Here is a 21357-nt window from a genome sequence, read left to right on the forward strand (position 1 = left end):
CATCTGAATGCATGAAACGAAGGGGAATAATTTATTATGAGAATCATGAGTGATAATGTCGATTTTTTTTTTTTTTATAGCATCCTGTACATTCAAAGTACCTAAACAGAAGGCAAATCAATAAAGGGCAGTTACGATTTATTTTGAGGATGGATTGATTAAGTAAGAGGAGAGATCTTGCTTCAGAATAGCAGGAAAAGGGTTAAATGAAAACAGAGGTTCAGCAGCCGAACAGGTATCCTGCAGTGTCCAACATGCTGCGTATTTACATGAATGAGGTGCTCAGCATTTGTCACTGATCGCCTGTGCCTTGTGTGCTGGACTCAACCGAAATGTAGAATAATGTTTGAAAGGACTTCTAAAGTTCAGTTCTTTGTACTGCTACTCCTTAGTGGGAGCATTCCTTCTGTGTCAAAAGATAATCCCTAATATAGCGAGTAAAATACTGAGTTTTCTGAGGGAATTTTTCTCCCCTTAGGATTACTAAGACCTTTTTGTTATTCCTGTTCTTAACATCTTTGACCCCTTGTTTATTTTTTCCTGTAGTCTCCTCAGTAGGGATGGAGGCTACACATTGATTGTATTTTCTCAACTGCTGTCACTGTTGTAAATGCAGCCTGATCAAAAAAACTTCTCTATCCTCATCAGACTTTCCAGAAATAAAAGAGCTGCTTTCAAACAAATGAAAAATGTGAAAAATTCTGAAAGATGCAAGCAGTTGACACCAGTAGGCTGGAAAGAAAGCACAAGAGAAGAATCCTTACGCCTACCATCCTTGACAGAATACAAGTTTTGATTTATTCTTTGTACTAATTACATAACAAATTATTCTTAGCCTGTGTTCCCTATTCTATTTCATAGACAGAATTAATTTTAAGAATGACTACATAGCCTAGATCACAGAAGTACAGAATGCCAGCTGTTGCACAAAGAAGCATTTCACCGTGATGAAAAAAGCATCAGTGTTGCTTCTGCTAATGTTCAATATTCAAATACAGTTTTAAATGAGGACTTGCATGTAAATGCTGTGCTAGTGCAACAGCACTGCTAGGGCAACACCATCCAGGAATGTGTCATATTCCTCTTTCCAACAGGCTTCTATCTTCTTGAAGTTTTTCAATTGTGTATAATAAACCAGTTTTCTAAAAGGAGCCTGAGTTAGTAAAAGGTTGCTGGGTGGTTGAGAAATACCTCCTGGAGAGCATGCAGCCTTCCTTTTCCTCTGGTGTACACTGAGGTACTTACAAGATGGCAATTACTTACTGATACTGTCTCAGATACAGTGGAGATATTTCCTTTGTAAGGAGTATGAAGCTAAGGGGGGGGGGGGTGCGGTGTGTGTGTTTCTAACAGTAGAAGGAAGGACTGCTAGGAACAGCAGGTTCCTCAGATGGAGAATGACAGTGTGTAAAAAAGAAAAACCTAGAATAACTATGGCAGTGAACAGCTTCCTGAGAAGGGAGGAGACAGGAAGTGGACAATTGGAAAACCATGAAGAAAGAGGGCAAAGTAAACCACATGCAAGAGGACAACAAGAGCCAAAACAAAAAAGACAACATACCTTTAAAGCTCAGCCAGCTGAAGGCATGTCACCCAAGCTGGGCACAGGGTGTTACTCAAAGAAAATTGCATGCTAAGGGTATACTCACTGGCAAGTCACTCTTGCCACATCTGCCTTCATGCTTTTCTTCCGCATAAGGAGCAAAGTGCCAGCAGACATTCACGTGTAGCAGTGGTCTGTGCTTCAAGGGTATGTTGACTTGGGGGACCTGTCCATGCATTGTGTCAACTCTCCCCTGCGTCGTGGGGAAAAATGACTGAAATAGCTCTGAACAGGCAAGTGATCATGTACAAACAGTGCTCAGAATAATTGCAGACCACGCAGCATGATCTCACAACATCCCCAATGCTTCCCATCATTCACTGAAAGCTAACCCCTTGTTCAGCCCTTGGCTAGAACACTTCCATACCTCCATGTCCTGAGCACCAGGAAGCCCAGCACTGCCACATTCTATTTAACTGAAAAGTTGCCTGCTTTCCTGTTTCTGCCTCTTCCAATTGTGTTACATGGTATTGAGGGAGCACGTCACCATCCCTTAAGCAAAGAAATGATCCATGATCAGGAGGTGATAGTGAAAAGTTTAAAAAGGAACCCACAAATCACTAAACACTGCTCAGTGGTATTATGTCCACCTGTGACAGGGAACAAATTAAAAAATCCTACTGTCACCCTTGCCAGTGGAAACAGCAGAAATTCCTCCTGTAGTACTATGGATGATAAGCTTTGGCAAGAGCAGGCAGAAACTGAGGAGGACGTCTTCCAGCTTCATTGGGCTCTGGTTTGAGAGTGCTAATGGATAACAGAGAAGGACAGAAACTCACCAGAAGACAGGCTGCCATGCCATGCTGTTTGTGGCATGTGCAAAAAAGCCTGTGCCTTCTATGATCTGCTAACACTGAGGTGCAGTTGTTCCTCTGCATCTATATGGATACTATGTTCACATTACCTAAAGCAAAAACTTAATACACCTAATCCAAGTGAGAAAAAACTATACACAAGGAAGGAAAGCCTAAGGATGAAAGCCAGGGGGAAGGAAACTTAAGAAAGGAAGCAGTAGGAGAAAAGGGATTCAGCCTAAGAGTTATGTAGCAATGACAACAACAACAAAAAGAAAATTTAAGACTTCTAAAAAGCCAAGCTGAATAGGAAAAAATGCTACATAAGTAAACCAAGAAGAAAATACTTATGTTTTTATTTTTTAAACTATCTAAATTACCACTTGGAAATTCTTAAATTTTATTTTCACTGGAGAGTAACTGCTTAAGAGGAGATGAAAGCTCTTCCTCTAAATGGTAGAAAGGAATACCAGATAATTAATAATTATCTTAACCTCCAGTTTCCCTAAAATGTTCCTTTTGACAGTCTTCTCTAACAGTTCTTGGTGTATTGTGGGACAATGGTGCATCAACAACTTGAACTACATGCTGGCATGACTTTTTTGAAGTACATAATCACAATATTTATTTTTCCCCGTGTGGTAAAATTTATTCTCTGGTGCATTTAAGTTGCTTGAGGGATTAGCAGTCAGTTCAGGAACTATTTCCAATACTGAAGTTACAAGGTTTGACTTACAAATGGATATCACAACCGCCAATATAGTTTTATTTTAAAGCCGTCAGGCAGGATAGATCTTCCAGTCTAGACAGCAGTTATAACCCACATTAAACTCTTCCAACACACTATTTGTAAAATAGCACTGGAATACTATAAGGACAGATAAAGTGAAGGCCAATGTTTTATAACATTAGACATTTGCTGGGATAATCAGGCTCCATTGACGTATAACAAATACAGTTAAATGGAGACCCCAGGCCGATGTCATGGGTGCAGAGGAGGATCCTCACTGATAAAAAATGACATCAGCTGCAGCACAAGCCTTTTTGATCTTCAAGACACACCAAAAACGATGCCTTTGCCTCTGCCATTTCCTTTGTTTTACTGTTAAAAACAAAACCCAAATAAAACCAATCACTTTGTATTTTGCATGTATTTGTAACTGGCTGGAGGACTTTTCAGAGCATAAAATGACAAGCTTGAGAAGGAGAATGTGTTTCTGACCTGGCCAAACATCTTCCACTTCACAAAGCATCAGTCCACCTCGATACCTTCATGGCTGCAGCCCCTCACCTCTCCTGTTGTTGCTTCCCTCTCCTTGTTGCTTCTCATACGTCAGTGGCTAAAACTGCTTTTTCCCTTCCCTGCTTTCATACCGGCCATACTCCCCTTTCCAGTTCTGCCTCCTTAGCCCTTATGAACTAGGCCATTACGTCTCCATGGCAGCAATCCATCCACCCAGCTAATAAAATAACGCTACAGAGGCGGGGAAGGATCAACCTGAGAGCTGGAGACCTCAGCGGCCCTCGCAGGGCGCCACAGCACCAGCGACCGAAAGGCAGGGGCCGAGGGGCGCCGGACAGGCCCTGTGGGACTGCCTCCGGCACCAGCTTCACCCCAGCGAATTCCGCCTCCTCCCGTCCCGGAGCTGCCGCCTTTGGGAAACGACGCTCCGTCCCTCCAGCCCTCAACAGCGGCGGCACCTGCCGCCGGTGACGCGGGGCCCCGGCAGCCGCCCTCGCTGCCGCGCCCCGTGGCCGCGCCGGGAGACCCGCCGGGGCGGAGGGGCCGGGATGCAGGGGGACCCGGCGGCCTCGCGCCCCCAACGGCGGCGTCTCGCGAGGGTAACGGCCCCCGCCACCGGGGGAGGGGGCGGAGCGCGGGGCGGGGCTCCCCCCTGGGCCTCCCCTCCTCTGCCCCGCGCCGGGAATCTGCCCCGGCACCACGGAGACACGGCCCCGCCAATCAGCGAGGCCAGCAGCCGTCGCCACGGCAACGCGGCCGGCCAATCAGAGGGGGGCTCTGCCTCCCGGCCCCGCCTCCTCCCCCAGGAGGCGGCACCGCCCCCACGCTGGGCTTGTCCCAGAAGTGGGCGGGGCCGGCGAGAGCGAGCGGCCAATGGCGGCGAGGCTTTTGCTTTCGTGCCCAATGGGGGAGCGGCGGCCGTGCAGCCCCTAGTCCACGGGAGCCGAGCCGGGCCAAACCCAGTTGCTGCCGCGGCCTTCTTCTCTTCGCGTCCCTTTACCTGCCAGCGCGGAGTTGGCGGCGGCGGCAGCTTCGGGCTTTGTCCCCACGTCCCCCCGCGGGGTGACCGCCTGCGGCCGAGCCCGCCGCCGCGCCCCCGGCCCGCGCCGCTCCGCCCGCCGCCTCCGCGCGCCCCCCTCCCGCTCCCCTCCCGCCCGCCCGCCCGGAGGCGCCGCCGGCAGCGCCGCCTCCGCCCGCGGGGCCCGGGCCGTGCCGGGGGAGGAGGGGGAGCAGCGCCGCCGCCGCGGCCGGGCCCGTCCCCCACCGCCTCCCCCGAACACCATAGGCGGCTCCGGCACCAAGATGTCCAACCGGGTGCTCTGCCGGGAGGCCAGCCACGCCGGCAGCTGGTACACAGCCTCAGGTACCCGGCCGGGGGGCGGGGGCTGAATCAGCACTTTCTGTGGCTGGGGCCGCGGCCGGGGCCGGTACCGGGCGTGGGGAGGGGCCGCCAGCCCCGCCCCCGCGGCTCGGCCGGCACATGGCGGGTGAGGGGCGGTGGGGCCGCGGCCCTCCGGGGCCCGCTGGGCGGGTGGGGGCCCGGGCGGCAAGCGGCCCGGGCGGCCGGTGGGGCGGGCAGAGCCGGGGAGGGGGTGCGCGTTGTGCCCCCGGTGGCCGCAGCGGGGGCTGAACACCGCGCTCTGCCGCCCCTGGCCCCTCCGGCCCGGCAGCCTGCCCGCGGGCAGCGGCGCCGCTCGGCCGGCCCGGCGCCCGCCCTGGCCGCGGGGCTGACCCTGGGGCTCGGCCGGCGCTGCTGTCGGTCCCCCCGGGTGCTTCTCGGGTGCTGGCCCCCGCCTTGCTGCAGCCTCCTGCCTCAAGGCGCCGGCGGTGGATCCAGCCTGTGTGGCGTGGCTTCTGACCCGCTGCTGCGCTGAATGGGTGTGAAAGCACACCCGTAGATCGAGGTGTTTCGGAGTGCTCCTGTGGAGTTCGGTTTGGCTTTTGTTTTTTTTTTCCCCTTAGAGAACACAGGTGTCTTGCAGGGTTAGAAGGCAGGTCGTGGGGTGAAATAAGGTTTGGTTCGCTTCTTGTAGTCCAAAATGAGCTTTTACCTTCTAGAGCACGTTCTCTGTTAGTAGTGAAAAGTTACAAAGCAGGAGTTCAGAATGGACTCAGTCCATTTAAAAAATTAGTGTTTGCAGAAAAGCAGCAGGAGAAAGACACGATGTGTTGTTGGAAGGAGGATTACCACTCCCTTGCTCTCCCAGAAAAAGATAGAAACGTGTACTAATGGCTTGTATGTTTGGAAATAAGTTTTGTTGGATTTTGGGGCAGAACTCTGCTGTTGTGGATAGGATGCACATTTGTATTTTTAGAGCTGTTAATAAGGAGACTTGTAAGGAATGGTCTTTTTATGGGCCTCGGGAGCAAAGATCTTTACAAAACTCCATGTGGATAAGCTTAGATGAACAAGCAGCTGTCATGAAAGAATAGTTCAGAGGGAGGGAAGAGATAGAGTTTTAAAAAGCCCAAACAAATAGAAGAGATGGGTTTAGGATCCAAAACTGACATTTAAGAAGAACTAGATATGAAAAGTCACACCTTTCTCTTGGCTATAATAGATGCAGTTTCCCCTCTCCTCCACAAGTTAATTAATTAAGGTAATAGGCAGAAATTGAAAGGGGAGAAACACAGGGAGGAGGGTAACACTGGAAGCAGCAGGCTGCAAGTGAAGTAGCTGGGCTTCACATGGTGGGTAGGCAGTTTGGAGACAACAATAGAGGGTGATTCTTTTCCTTCCGAGTTTAATGTGCCAAAGGTAACTGTTGTGTCCATTACAAAACTGTTCTCAAATCTTCATCCAGTGTTAATAGCTTGCAATTACAGTTTTTTTTTCCAATAGTCTGGAGAGGTAGGTAGAACTGTTTACAGAAAGGAAACAAAATCATGCCAGAAATACAGATTTGAACACGTGCTAAGACATCAAAACATCGAAGCTTTCTGGTATCGCTACCCAACTTGCTTGTGCTATTTATATTTTCATTTATGAATAAGGCATAAAATTAGTTTGCGATGTGGAATGGCTAGGTGACCTTACTAATGAATTTTGTAGGTTTTTTGATATATCAAGTTACTGCAGGATATGTGCAAATAAGAATTTTAATTTTTTTGTAATTTAAGAGGCACAGGTGCCATGCTTGGCTGTTTTCTTTTCTATGCAAATTCAGTTAATAATTTTGTTAGACTACACCCTGGTATGTCTGTGTGACTAGTTTGGCCAGTACTACTTGTCTGTTATAGGACATCTAAAAAGCATGTTGCTGCTGTTACTTTTGGGCAGACCTCTGGGTATTGCTTATTCAGAGAGTGTGGGATGGATGCCCAGACACTTACACTGCATGAAAAACAACAAACTTGGATCATGTTGTAACGAGTTGGGGTGACTGTACTTCTGACAAGTTAAATTCTAACTGTTAGTGTGTGTGTGGTGGGGTTAGTGTTTGCTGCTGCTTAGGCTGGAGTTTTAGGAGGTGTATTTAGCTTTTCCTGTGTAGGATTTTCTGTAAACAAAAAAAGAACATTATTTATGTATCTTCCTTTAGAACTACATTGTGCATTTACATAGTGTGAGAGATCAGGAATTCTCCCTGTTCAGCAAGACAGGGGCTACCTGTTGTTTGTTGCTTGTAAGCTAATTTTTGTATGCCATGTAGAAGGGTCCATCAAAACTCAAGAGGATACAAGTGAGGACCAAGAGGGTATGTGTTTGCCATAGGCTTAACTTAAAATCTTCATGTATTTTAGGCCAAACGCACACATTGACTGCTATTTCAAGCTGGTAACATAGGCTTGTTTCCTCAGCCATACTGTTTGAAGAAAGTTGGGGCTTTCCCATATGGTTTCAACCTGCATAGCTTCAAGGATGATGCCAAGGCAGGGATTAGAGTTGAAATTATGATTGTTCTTCCGTGCATTCCCCTGATTCTCTGGGGATTGTGTTGTCAGGTCCTCCTACCTACTCTGTTCGTGCTTGCCGTCTCGGCCCAGAAGCGATTTGCTGGGTTATATATAAACTGGTTAGCATTTAAGCTTTCCATTTCCTGAAAACTGCTCTCTTTCTACAGAGCTGAGTTTGATTACACAGGGCAAGCAGACACCCTGGAAACTGTCATCCTGCTCCATAGTTAAGATGACCCTGTCTGAAAGGGTAATGAGAAACGTGATTTTTGAAGGATGTGTTCAAAATCATTAATTCTGAAAGCATTTTAAAGAGGCTGTGTGAGTATGCGGTTTTCAAGTGGCAGCTTATCCTGATGTGCTTGGTGCCTGAAAGTAAAACATCAACAAAATATCCAGTGTGATGCGTGTTGTCCTGGATTGGCCGGGCAGGGGGGTAGTATTAACTGCAAAAGTAGAGCACCCGTTGCTGTGCTTAAAAAGAATTGTATCTGTGAGATCTGGCTGTAGAAGTCAGTCCTAGGAAGAAAGAGCTGAAGCCAGCTGAGGGTGAAGAGGACGAAGGACGGATCCAGAATGCAGATGAGCTTTTGTGGCCAGAAGATACCCTTGAACTGGATTAGCTGGTTCTTTTGTGCTCCAGGAGTGGAAGCAGTATCAGAGGTAAAGCTGCAACCAAGTAAGAGGGCGCTAGTACCCTTCATGGAGTGTCAATGTAATGTGTGCAAGAGGGCTTAGAAGAAATAGCACTTCTTGTCTTTAGAGACTGCTCATTTTTGTGGGACAGCAATTGCTTCAGCTGAAACTAGATCCTTGCTCCCCTACTGTCTTCAGCTATGGGATATGCACTGCTTAGGTTCTGCCTTGGAAAATATAAACACACACTATATTCTAGTGCAAATACATCACCTAATTGCATGAGGCTAATTAATATTTTAGAGCAGGTGAGACTGGCTGTGCAATTATGCACATCCAGGCATGTACATGTCTTAGAATGTCACATCTAATTATTAAGTAAACAACTTAGTTGGGCCAGGGAGGGGAGGATGAGCTCATGGTGGTGTTAGCATTTAACTTGCTGTGTGTTCTTCATCCACAATATGTTGTTGTAAGAAACATTTTAAAAGCAAGTTCCTTAGAAGTTTCTGTGGTTGAGTTTGGCACAAAAAATCTGACTTAAATTGTCATCATGTCTTCTGCTCTAGAATTCTTGGTGTAGTGAAGGAAGTTCATGTTCATTCTACATCAGTCTTCGTAGCAACCTAATTGACTTTAGATGTAGACCTGTGGAGCATTTGTCTGGCAGCAAGCTAACAATGAAATCTGTGTGGTCAGTTGTTCCTCCTCCTGCTTAACACAGCATTGAATATGGGAACCTTTACAGCTGAGTTTCCAAACTGAAATAGTGCTATGATCATTACTGATAGTAGGCCACTGGTCTAAATAACCTATTTTTTTCACTTGCAGATCTTGGTCGATAGTGTGTTTTCAAAAAGTTAAAAATTGCATGTAGCGTGCCATTGCTTCTGTGAACTAGTAGCCTGGTGCATGGTGGCTGCTAAGAACATTTGGAAAAATGAGATGAAGACATACCATTTAGATAATAGTATCACCCTGTTGCACTGCTGTCATCTAGAGTGTTTAAAAAAAAAATCTTTGTGTAGTGAAAAGTATTATACTATGATTTATTTTTGGAAGAAAGTCCCACTCATGCTGAGCTAATTCAACAATCTAGTGTACAGACCTCTTGAGAAATTGATTTTGACCAGCAGCGGGAAGAGGAAGATTAGGGACAACTTGAAACAAAAATGGCATAATTTTCATTATTTTGAATGCAGAACAGATACATTCCTAGATACAAAAGGAGCAGCTGGAATGTAACAGGAATGACATGCGAACCGGAGCACGGACTATTTGCAGGACAGGGTGTTAATGCTCTTTCCTGATTTACTCCTCCATATGAGTAGATTGTGTAACTGCTGGGCAGTTCTGTCGGGAATCAGTCATATGTTTTTGAAATGAAAGTAACATTAGCATATGAACATCTTTTTTTTCCAGTATAGAATGCCATTATGTCACACATTAGAACACTTACCATGGCTTATTCACCGGCAGCTGGCCTGCCTTGTCTAGCTCCTGCAAGTGCTAATTGAATACTTTTATTCAATTCAATATACTATTAAAACTTTTAGTAAGACTTTGTGTCTCAACTTTTCCCCAGTCAATGGCATGCTGATACAGACAAAACACAAAGGTTTTTAGTAGGCTGTTCCAGGTCACTGGAGTAAAAAAAAAAAAAAGTGTCAATAACAAGGTACATGATCTGAAACTTGCCCTGCAAAGTTAGTTTGTCATTGTATTAGGTATGGCTTATTTATCTTTTTTTTTTTCTTGAACAAGCTACAGTAATCAGGTGTGCTTTCTGGGTAGTCTATGCCAAGTAATTTGAAGTAGGAGAACCTTAATTTCTATATGCTTATTGATGCAAATGTGACTTGGCAGAGTAATTGCTGTGTCTACTTGAAAGGCCATTGCACTTACTGTCTTCAAAGCTATTTTTTATGATGGGCCAAGTAAGTGGTCTGTCTTCACATAGATGTTTGAAGAGAGTTTAAACTTTATGATACTCCTGTTTTCAGAGTTGGGTTTATGCTGCCCTGACTTGTAAGTAAAAGAACCCCAAAGGAGGGAGGCACTGACATCTTGTTGCTAGCATTTGTAAAGATAAAGCTTCTAACTTCTTAGGACAGGAAACATCAGAACTGTAATGCAGCCAGGGATGTTCAGACCTTGTCTTTGGGCTGAGGTGTGCGTGATGGTGTCTAGGTCAGCTGGAAAGGATAATATTCTGAACTTCTGCAGATCAGAAAATAAATGAAAAGGCAGTTGTGTGCCATGAATTATCTGTTTGGAAATGATGCTTCCCTCAAAGTTGTCCACTATTTTTGCATATTTGCAGTCTCTTCTACTCCTTTGTGATCCCCAGTAAGACCTGCACTAATGCCTTTTTGCTGATTTTGTACCAAATAGTGATTTTTCTGATGCCAAAACCCACTGACCCTCTGTTAATAGCTCTTTGTGGTAGCCAGTTTCAACATGGACTAGCAGTGTGATTCTGAGACAGTACAGCTTTTCTCACTTGCACCTTCTGGGCCTTGGGGGCCCTGGACAGTGACATAAAAGTGAATAGTAATGAAATCCCAGCATTTGTGTGCTGGTTGGTATGAGCTGGAACTTCTGATGAGCATCAGGGAAAGCGTGTAGATTGGTTACAGCTGTTTCTCTTCTGTCTTGATGTTGCTGATTATGTGTGATATGTTCACCAGGCCTACTACCCGTGATTTCTGAGGACAAACACTGCTGTTGGGGTGTCTTTCACTGAGTGGCTGCATCCTACCTTAACTTGGAGCAGAAGCCCTTCTCCATAGTGTGTTGGATCTGAGTCAGCAGCTGAAGTGGCTAGAAGGAACTAATGTGTGCAATCCTGGGTGTTAGGCTGTGAATGCAGATGAGGGATTGAGGAAGATGGTCACTATATCATAAGAGTCTTTTAATGAAAGTACTTAACTTGGGTTTGCCACAAACCCTGGAGTGTTCCCCGGAATTGGCATAACTAATCACAGCTCATCCATAAATGTAACATACAAGTAATGAATCACTATGTTGTTTGTAGATGGTCATGGACAAACGGATCCAGGAAAACACGTAAAAAGCGTGTAGGGTTGCTGAAAAGAGAAAGTTTTGACCTGATTGCTGTTGTAGTGAAAGGAACTTTCTGCAGTAGCAGGATAATTAATGTATTGGTCATGAAATCTTAATGTTGCAACATTAGTTGGAGCATTGCAAATACAGCTGTTAATTTAAGTCCTTACCTTGCAATCTGTGAGCAACTAGTCATGGTGTCTTGCACATTTATATAGTCTTCGTTTTGTAATGTTAAATACTAAATGTAACGTTTCTCCCTTCTTGGTCTTCTATCTTTTTAGACTTTTTATGGAGAAAGTGGGTGTGTAATTGCTGGCTTTTTTATGAATTAATCATTAAGCACAGTATTAATATGCATACTGTATTATTTAACATTGTATACTGCAGAAGTATACTGGAATAATTTAACATACAATTTCCAGGCTATTATTTCTAGCTGAATCATTTAAATACAGGCAGAATCAAGATACTGCAAGTCAAGAATGTAGATTAAACTTTTATTGTACAATTAAAGCTGAAAAAGTGCTTCACATTTGGTGCAGTCCTGAATTTGTTTAAAGAGGCTTGCAAGTATCACTTAATGAATGCTTTCACAAATTCAAGTTACATTTAATATGTATTAGAGACAAAAGAACTTTCTCAGAGCTGTAAAACAGAAGGTCATTTGTTTACATGCGAGTGGTGACCTAGCTGCTAAGGTATTTAATAAATCTAGATAGGTGCTTGTCAGTTGATATTCTTAATGTGTGGTGTTACAGTTTATTTATTTTCTAAAGCCTTTGAGTAAAGAAAACTAAAGAGTTAGTGGAATACTGGAAAACTGGGACTTGCAAGTGAGAACTGCCACAAAAGCAGATTTGAATGTTTCTGTTGTGGCTTCCATTTTATTTTCCCCCATTCAAGCATTACCTGCTGTTTTATGTTGGTCTGACAATGCATATAATAGAGTTTATGTAGTATCAGTATAATCTTTATTTGTATGTTAACTTTTCCCCCCACTCCTATGGTTTGCATACGTAATTTTTTATAGAGGCTGATTTCACCATTTCATCAGTATTCAGTATTGAAAGAAAGTATATGGTAGCAGTAGACAATGTGCCCATCAACATAAGCTGGAAATCACCTTCTATTCCTGACAAATCCTAGTCTTTGCACAGATAAAACCTTTTCTTTGTTCAAGGATTTGGCTTGAAAACAGGTTATTTTTCTTTTTCGAAAGGGGCCTGTGTTCTTGAAAACAATCTCTATACTGTCTGCAGTTTTAACTAAAAAGAGAAACTAGCTAGGCCCCTCTCATGTTTCAGGTTGGAGTTTGCCAACTGAATTAAATGTTTTGGAATCTCCTCTAAAGCTGTGGAGTTCCCTTGGTACCAGTTATTAAACTAATTGTATGTCAGCCTACAAAGTTTCACTGTTACTTACTTTAAATCTTCTAACACCCTGCAAGAATCAAGACTTACATACTTCCTAGTATGTATATATGCTATAATATTTATTAGAAGTGTTTTTGAGGTGTAAACTGTTTCATCAGTGGGTAAAGGGAATTAAAAGATAAATGGAGTAAGGCTCCTGTAGGGTAGGAGACATGCTTAGACAAGTAAAAGCTGTCAAGTAGAAATGTGAAAGCTGGGACTGCAGCATTACTGTCAGTGTGCTCTGGCATTACTTGCATTGCTGCACGTGCTGTACATGTGCAACCAAATGAGACCTGAGCAGTTTTCTCTGGTGCTGCTCTTAATTTTGGTTGAGGCTTATGCTCTTCCAGTAAAAATAGCCTTCCCTGAGACTGAGGATTCAGAGCAAGCACTGCATCATCCCTACCAATGTAGTAATGGTGGCTGCTGGGACAGGAGCAAGTTCCTGTTCTGTTGTGTTGACACTTGGCATATTGTCTGCCTCACATGGTGAGGTGAGTTTGACTGTGGAAAGAATGTGCTGGTTTGGCTTAATCTACAAAACATGGACCATGACAGCTGTAAACTGAAGTGATGAGCCTAAGCATGTGACTACCAGATGTCTTTGTACACTGGCATGCATTTAACATGGAAGGATTCCTTTTCACTTCCTCTAATGCTTTGTGAGGGGATGTTGATTGCAAAAATAATCTATCCTTTTATGCAAGATGCTTGAATAAAAATGCTGCCTGTAGCTGTGTCTGTACATTTGTCTGGTGGAGACTTGATCTGTGCTTGCAATTATTTTTAACTCTGCATATCTTGCACTGGTTTCCAAAAAAAACCAAAAAGGATGTGAAATATCCATAAGTAATGTGAGCATTCTATAGTTATATACTTATATTTGTATCTTCATAGGACTGAAATGCAGACCTGAATGTTATTTGCTTCAGTGATGCTCCTACTATTTTGCCTAATCTTACTTTAATCAATAAAAAGTCTGATTTTACAGGGCTACTGCTGAATTGTATTGATTGTTGCATCCATAGAGCTTTCTATCCTTCTGTCTGAGTTAGTCTTAAAACCCTGTTGTGCTCATGCTGCCAGCTTCCTCAGGCTGGATTTTCTACCTGAGGTTCGAGGAGCAGGGAATTCTACTTCCCACATGGGCAGTAGGAGGATCCATAGGAAGCAGTGCTCTTTCTCACCCATGCTTGTTGGCTTAGGAGATGGGTATTTACTGCAGTTATCTCAGTGACTATTTGCAAAGACTTTTTTCCAGTTTAACTTAATTTACATATGAATAAAACTTACTTATGGAGCACTTCATGAAGAAGCTACTCATCTATAATATAATTCCATATGGCAGAGCATATCTACTGTGGTAGTATGGGTTTATTTACATTTTGTATATCCAATTCAAATGTTTTGACTTTAGACTTAAGCTTTGTCATGCTTGAGAAACTGGATGAAAGGCTTCTCTGAACACTTCAATGAAAAGTTGATGCTAATTTGGTAAAAAGAAAGTTACAGTATTAAAGTATTTCTAAGCATAGGAAGCTGCAGGTAAGCTAGACTCCTGTCAGTTCATATGGGTGCTGTTTCATTCTTTTTCTTCAGATAAAAAAGGTCAGGGCGTATGTTGTACTCCCCATTCTCTCTTTCCCTTAGTCCTTTGAAGAGAGAGATTTGATGACATGTTTTATTAAAATAATACAAATAAATATTGGTTGATATGGAAACTTATATTAGGTTGGAGTCAATGATTTAAAAAGGCACCTTGTAGTTGCATTACAGGGAAGAAGTCTGAAAAGCAGTGTTACCTGATCCTTAAGAAAATGCTGATAGAATTTTCATCTCTTGGGTCAAACATATCTGTTATTTTACTATCTCTAGGCAAAAAATGATTGTTTCCTTGTCAGAATGTGTGTCTGTAATAGCAGACTAAGCAAACCTGGGCTTCTTACTCTGCTACTGTGCTGCAAGACCAGAAGTTTTGGCCAGATTTGAACAGTCGTATGGAATTTTAGAATATTATCAGAGATTCTGACCTTTGTCTTTAAACTGTTCAACAAGTTATCTGATTTGTCTTAACCAAAGACAAATCGCCTTAACCACCTTCTTAATAAAAAATCCTTGCTAAAGAAGGGGTGGAGGAAGGGCAAGCACTGTGCTTCGTTGGGGAAGAGAGTCCCCAGGCTGTCTCACTCTGCTTGAGAGGTTCTGGGCCTTCTGCTGTTGTGCTTGCCTGTGGATAATTTTCTTTGAGAAGGGCTCAGGTTGGGCACAGACATGTTTTATTTTAAATCTCTAGGTAGTAGGTGCTTGGGGAAAAAAGTGTCCTTCTAAAGAGCTAAATTCAGAAAGTACTTTATCCTTCTGCATACTTTAGGAGAATTAGGAAGTCATATTTTTAAGTGATTTGTGTCTTCACTCCTAAATATATAAAAAATAAAACTGGTAAGACTACAACAGAACACTGTTTTGTTAGCCTCCTACTAACTTAGAAAGAGAATGGAAAGAGTAAAGCTAAGTACAAATAAATAGATCTCTATCAGGCTCCAATTTCTAAGATGTCATTATCCTTATCACTATCATGTGTCTGTGCTGCTTATAATTTCCCCAAGCAACAGAAGCAGCAGAACAAAATTGGTATGGGTTTGTTGTTGTTGTTTCTTTTGGCAGGGAGGGAGGTGGGGGGACACAACATGGACATAATTTCACAAAGTCACTGTATTACAGCAATGCTGTAGACAGCAATGAAGACATTCAAGATGATTCTACTCTAATGAAAACTATATTGTACTAGTTTACCTTGTTCATGTAAGAAGGCAGGGTTCTTTACAACCACAGAACTTGTCCTGTTTTGATGAAACACATCGATCTAAGTTTTGTAAAAAAACTTAGTGGCTTTGACACCTCCTGGGTTTTCTGGAAAAACCTTTTTGGCTATCACTAGTGAGTGACTGCTGGGATTCTACAAAGTTCATGCTTTTGCTCCAGTTCTCTGTGGTTCTTGTCAGCTCGTTGGAGAGCTGTTGGCTTGAGATTTGGGCTGTTTTGAACATAGCTGGGAAGTAGTTTTAGGTATTTCATTTGGTTTTGGCTTTTCCTGCAGTTGGTGGTTTTACAGCTGCATGGGGAAGATATAAAAATCTATGTGTGTGGTAGAAGGAAAACTGCTTACTGTACCATGCAGTTCTGTCAAAAGCTTAGTGTCAACTGAAAAAGTGCATCTGTTTTTGTTACTGATATGTTACTTGTACCAATAGCAGCTGAATGAGCTTTATTTGAAAGTTTGTTTTGTGTTGTTTAAAGAATGCTGCACTCTTATTTGCCAGACTTGCTTCTTCAGGAATAGCTTTACACTAAAAAAGTTTGTGATGGGAAGTAACCAAAAGGTATTTTTTAATGTTGTATTTTTAGAAGGCATTTTTACCACCCATCGGCCATTTGAGTATGTTTGCCACTTGTTGAGGTACAGGGTTTAGCTTTTTTTAAAAAAAGTTAAATAGTGGATTGACAAATTATCAACATTAATATTGCAAATAAGTTTATGTGCTTATAGTATATACTCGTTGTTTGGAAGTTGTGGAAGCATGAGTATAAGGACGGTGTCTTCTTACTTTTAGCTTTTTCCTGTGTATTTACATGTTTTCCAGGTTACAGTGTGCTTTGTGTTCTGCTCTTATCCTTGGAAAGGACTAAATACCATAGCCATTGAATACATGTCAGTATGTAAGGTCTTTGAATTATATAATCTTCCCATAATGGGCTCTCTTGGTATAGGTCATCTTAACTTTTTACTCTGTATTCTGGAAATATGGTTACCAGAGGAACTGATCATCTGTTGGCCTCTCTTTTTGAGGTCAGCAGCCATCCTGTCTATTGAGGAGATGATATGTGCATCAGCCCACAGAAGAAGAAACAAAAAGTATGCGTTTGGTTGGGCAGTTGTCCCAGTTGAGTGGTTATTGCAAACCACAAACTAGAGGGCAGAGTTGCTCTCTATTACACCCCCTCTGCCCTCCCAAGGGAAGATAAAAGGGGAATAAGTAAGACAGACTTAAAGGTTGGAAATTGAAAACTGGAACAAGTTTATTGTAACATGGACAAAGAGAGTAACACGTGGGATGAGGAACAGATATATAAACTTATATACAGATACATACAAAACTGATCTCGATGATCACAGGAGTAAGTAGGTCAGAGTCCTTTGTGGAAGGCTGCTTCAGGAGAGGGGTCCACAGCTCCACACAGCACCTGGTGGATTTGGATTCTGGAGAGCACATGGCAAGCTGAAGAACCTCTGAGCAGCATCAGCAGCAAGAAAGAAAAACACAGGAAAAAGGGACTAAGCTTCTGGTTCTCCTGGCTTTTTATAGAGTATGGCAGGAAGTGAGAGGGAATCCTGACCCCTCTCTGTTCCAACCCTCTCAGGTCCCTCAGGGTCCTACAGACCCTCTCTCTCTAATTCCTCTTCTAGATGTCAACAACTTGCTGGGTCCACTCAAACCATAACAGCAATAAATTACTTCTTGGACTAGGACGTTGAAACTTTCCTGCTGTAGCCGTCAACATTGCAGGCATGTTGGGTTTACTCTGTTTTGTTTTGAGATATAAACACAGGCTTTGATGTTAAAATTTAAATTTTAAGTGATTTTAAATCTGTTGGACTTTTGACCTGATGTTTTAATTTCTTTCATGGCTTCAATATTTCCTTGTCTCTTCATAGGACCACAGCTGAATGCACAGCTAGAAGGCTGGCTTTCTCAAGTACAGTCCACAAAGAGACCTGCTAGAGCCATTATTGCACCGTAAGTTTGAAATCTGTTTTTAGTATATGTAATACTTGATTAGTTAAATGCTTCTTTATTTTGAGTGATTTTGAAAACTGGTGAAAGCTAATATTTAGCTGTAAGGAATTTCATGTGGCTTCTACAAAAGTATTTTGAAAATGGCATTGAAAGGAAGAAATCTGTGCTCGTTTTGGTAATATGATTAGTTTCCTTTTGTTGACTGTCCGAAGACATAACATTCACTTGTGATCCAGTAAGACGGATAAGAGGTGTATTATTGGAGTGGTAGTCTATAAAGTTGATGGCTCTTCCAGCACGTTTCTGATATGGAACAGCTACACATTGTAAAATACCAAAACCCGTACAAAATAAATAACAAAACATCAGCATCAAGTCCAACTAAAATCTTAGCAAAGCTTCTAACAGAAGTAATGAAACACTATTCAGCTATCCAAATTTGTTTACTTTTGTTATTTTATTTGGGTTCTGCTTGGAGTTTTTAGTCCACAGGAGAAATAGGTATCATCAATAGACTATTTAGGTAGAATTCAATTTACTGGAGATGGCTGAGGTACATAATAAGAAAAGTATGTTGGTCACTTCAATTTATTGTGAGTGGGAAGGAAACACTAGAAAAAGCACCTTAAAAATGTTTTTCCTGTGCTGACATAGCATTGACATCATGTTTGAAATATTCCATAGTACTGTTGAATATGCAGAAGAAATTGTCCCAAATCTGCCTTGGTATTTCTCACAGGAATTTCTGGAAAGGGGCCCTTCAGCTGTGGATTAGGTCTGGGTTTTTTCCAGAATTGCTGGAGGTCTTCCTGTGGTCTCACCAAATTGTTTCATTAACCGTGCATTTGTTTTCCCACCTGTGAAGTGGGATATGGCTAATAATACTTTTGTGAAGGATTCAAAAAGCCTGCAGCAGAGAGAACCCTTTGTAAGGCTCTGTTGGCATTGTCATATAACATATCTTGCTGGTTCATTAAGTTTCAGTGTCCTGCTTATCCCTTTAGCGTGTGTATTTAGTACCTTTCTGAGCTCTTCAGAATGAGTAAGTGAAGTAAAACCCCAGGGTAATTTTCAGGATAACTTCCTCCAGGTGTCATTCTGAGGATCTGTACACATGCATGTATGCAAACATACAAGTAAATGAAAAATCCTCCAGTACTGTCAATGGGGAGCTTGCATCTCGAAATATACTTTACATCCCAGGACTTGGAGCATGTGTTGTTCTCAGTGTCATTGTATAAAAAGACCATCTAGAAAGCTGTAGCTGTGTTGTTGCCCATACTTGGCTCAAAATAAATGATAAATATTGACCAATGGGTCACAGGCACTTCAGATGAGCTCCAGAGGTGATGTGGCCCAAGCACTGGGCGATGTGGGCACGGCCTTCTGCTGTGGACATACTGCAGAGTGACCGGGAGCTGTTCTCCACCACTTGGCCTGAACAATGAACATTCCCTGGGATTACTGCTTTTAGCACCGTAAATTGAATCTTCTCCTGTTTGTAACAATCTTGAAGGGAACAGGTGTTAAGATTTGAAAGAAGTAGTCAGAATAATTACAGATGTTTTTTGAGCACGTATTGAGAAATGCTCCAGGCCAGAGTGATTGGAAATGATAAAGCATATGTCATGTTCTCTGCTGTAAAAGCTACCAAGCTGTTTCACTCCTTTCCTTGTGTATTCATTTTGTTGCTGAGGTATTCTTTGACGACAGCATTTGTATTTTCTGTTTACCTGCTATAACGTGTGGTCTCTTTTTGCCAAACCCCTCTACTGTCATCATATTCAGTGTGGCTAGCAGAGCTCTTTCCAGCAGCCTGCTATTCCCATGTCCCCTGGCTGCACTCTTAGCATTATCGTGGGCTACTGATAATGAGCCGTTGTGTCGTGTGCCTACTAGTATTGTTTACAAGTAATGGAAGGTGCTTTGGTGTGGATGCTTACTTACTAACTTTCAAGTAAATGGTCACTGATAGCTCTTTAGCAAATACATCCCTTGTACATTCAGTACTGGAACAGTGCTCTCCAGCTGTTTCAGGAGTTGATTTTTTTGGATCACTCTTACTGTTTTGAGGTCATGGGGGACAGATAATGTTTAAGAAACTGACATTTAATAGCAATATCAACATATTTAGGATGTTGAACAGTATTTAAGATGGCTAACATTTTGTACACCTTGATTTGCAGCCATGCAGGGTACACCTATTGTGGATCTTGTGCAGCCCATGCTTACAAACAAGTGGATCCCAATATTACGTAAGTTTTTCTTTACAGAGTGTAAGACAATGCCATTGCAATTTTTCTGAGAAGTTGAATGTTCTCTTTGTATTCTTGCCTCTCAAAGGACTCACATTTTCATTTTGTACTCTTTTAAGGTTTTAAGCATCACTTCTGTTTTAATGTTATTAATGTTGAAATTGTTTGGATGTTACAAAATAAAAAGTAATGTTGTACTGTAGAAAATGAAAATGTAAAGCACTATTTTCAAAAATCACTGAGAATTATTGGTAACTAACTTTGTAGAAGGGAGGGGTTAAAAGTGTTCTTTTTTGCATATAATATCATTTACTTTATTGCTCGAGGTATCACTGCTTTTATAAAAGCCCAAGCTGTTTTTTGTTTGTTGGGTTTTTTGTTTTGTTTGGGTTTTTTTTTAGTTTGTTTATTTTTCCTGGTTGCAGGGTTTCTTTGTTTCTTTTTTGTTTTATTTTTATTATGAAGCTTTGTTTGGTTTTAAGTATGTTAAAATATTTGATTATGGTTCTGCATTGGTTTATCAGTGCAGGATTATGGGCTGAATGCTACCAGGATTCTCTTCTGCTGTGGAGAAAGTGATCAGTGTGCGTATATAATATTTGAAGTCCGTGAAAGTTACTCGCTGTAATAATTTTAAATGGACTTGTGTTTCTAACATCACAACAGTTTAAAACCCCAAATATTAAAAAAAAAACCCAAACCAGCAGCATGCTACTCTAGTCTGTGCCTGCCTCTGAAAATAGGAATCCACTTATTCTCAGTTAAAGGAATATAATTCTTGTGTTCTGCTGACTGCAACGTTTTTTTTAAATGACAAAAATTTAAAACATCTGCGGTATTCACTCAAAGTATGTATTTTGCAACATTAAAATAAAAACTGGCAATGTTTTTCAGTTGCTTATGAGATGTTGTAACGCTCTCCAAAGACAATGGTTTTGACTCTTTCTCAACTACTGTAAACAAAGTGAAACTAACAGTGTAATAACTAGCTTTTCTAAAATTTCTAGAACAAGTTACATTCCCCAGGTTCAGTGACATGGAGTTGATTGAACTTTCTGGATAATTTGCTATTTTACTACATATGATATTTAGAGTTGGCCAGTCATTCGTCTTTCAGCTGAAGTATTGCACATTTGGATATTTTGTTGTTATGAGCTCTGTACAAAGTTTTAGCATTTAATATAACTTACTGTAGCACTCCACGTGTAAGGGGAGAAAGAAAAAAATCTTTACATGTCTCCCCACCCCTTTAGTTCAGCACCAGAAGTAAGATTATATGATCTTGAATCAGAAAAACTGAATTTCCAATAGGGTTTTTTCTTCTTTTCTCCAAGTCCTGTGGCAGGAGACCCTTAACATCTAATCAAGAGCCAGGAACTGAGGACTTGATGAAATAACATCAAGAAATGTGTGAAAGCTTGCAGTATCAGCTAAAGCTGCGACTGTGCGGGTCCAAGGCCCTGTTGTTGATGCAACAGCTGGATAAAAACAGCATTTGAGAATGACTTAAATTTTAATTTGGTGAAATGTGAGTAAGGCTAATCAAGTAAATAAGTGAAAAGCTCTGAATAGATGATAAATCCGTAATCCTCATTTGAGGGCATGTACCTGTAGTTGTTGAAGGTGGTGTGTAACTGAAGGTTGTGTTG

At 42.1% G+C, this 21357-nt stretch overlaps 1 protein-coding gene across 2 annotated transcripts in view; it reads left to right on the forward strand.

Annotated features, from left to right (window-relative positions):
• The first annotated feature begins 4598 nt into the window (after positions 1 to 4598).
• The window catches only part of MEMO1 (mediator of cell motility 1), a 28579-nt gene continuing 11820 nt past the window's right edge, over positions 4599 to 21357 (forward strand). Inside the window, exons 1-3 of one of the 2 annotated variants that reach the window (XM_051614170.1) lie at positions 4599 to 5003; positions 17372 to 17453; positions 19640 to 19708. In XM_051614170.1, coding sequence (XP_051470130.1) covers positions 4943 to 5003; positions 17372 to 17453; positions 19640 to 19708 — 212 coding nt within the window. In that variant the 5' untranslated portion in view covers positions 4599 to 4942. Of the gene's footprint in view, positions 5004 to 5089; positions 5128 to 17371; positions 17454 to 19639; positions 19709 to 21357 lie in introns of those variants that run through there. The other variant, XM_051614169.1, reaches the window with a different exon arrangement.

This window comes from Apus apus, chromosome 3, assembly GCF_020740795.1.
Source record: "Apus apus isolate bApuApu2 chromosome 3, bApuApu2.pri.cur, whole genome shotgun sequence".
Classification (NCBI taxonomy): Eukaryota; Metazoa; Chordata; class Aves; order Apodiformes; family Apodidae; genus Apus; species Apus apus.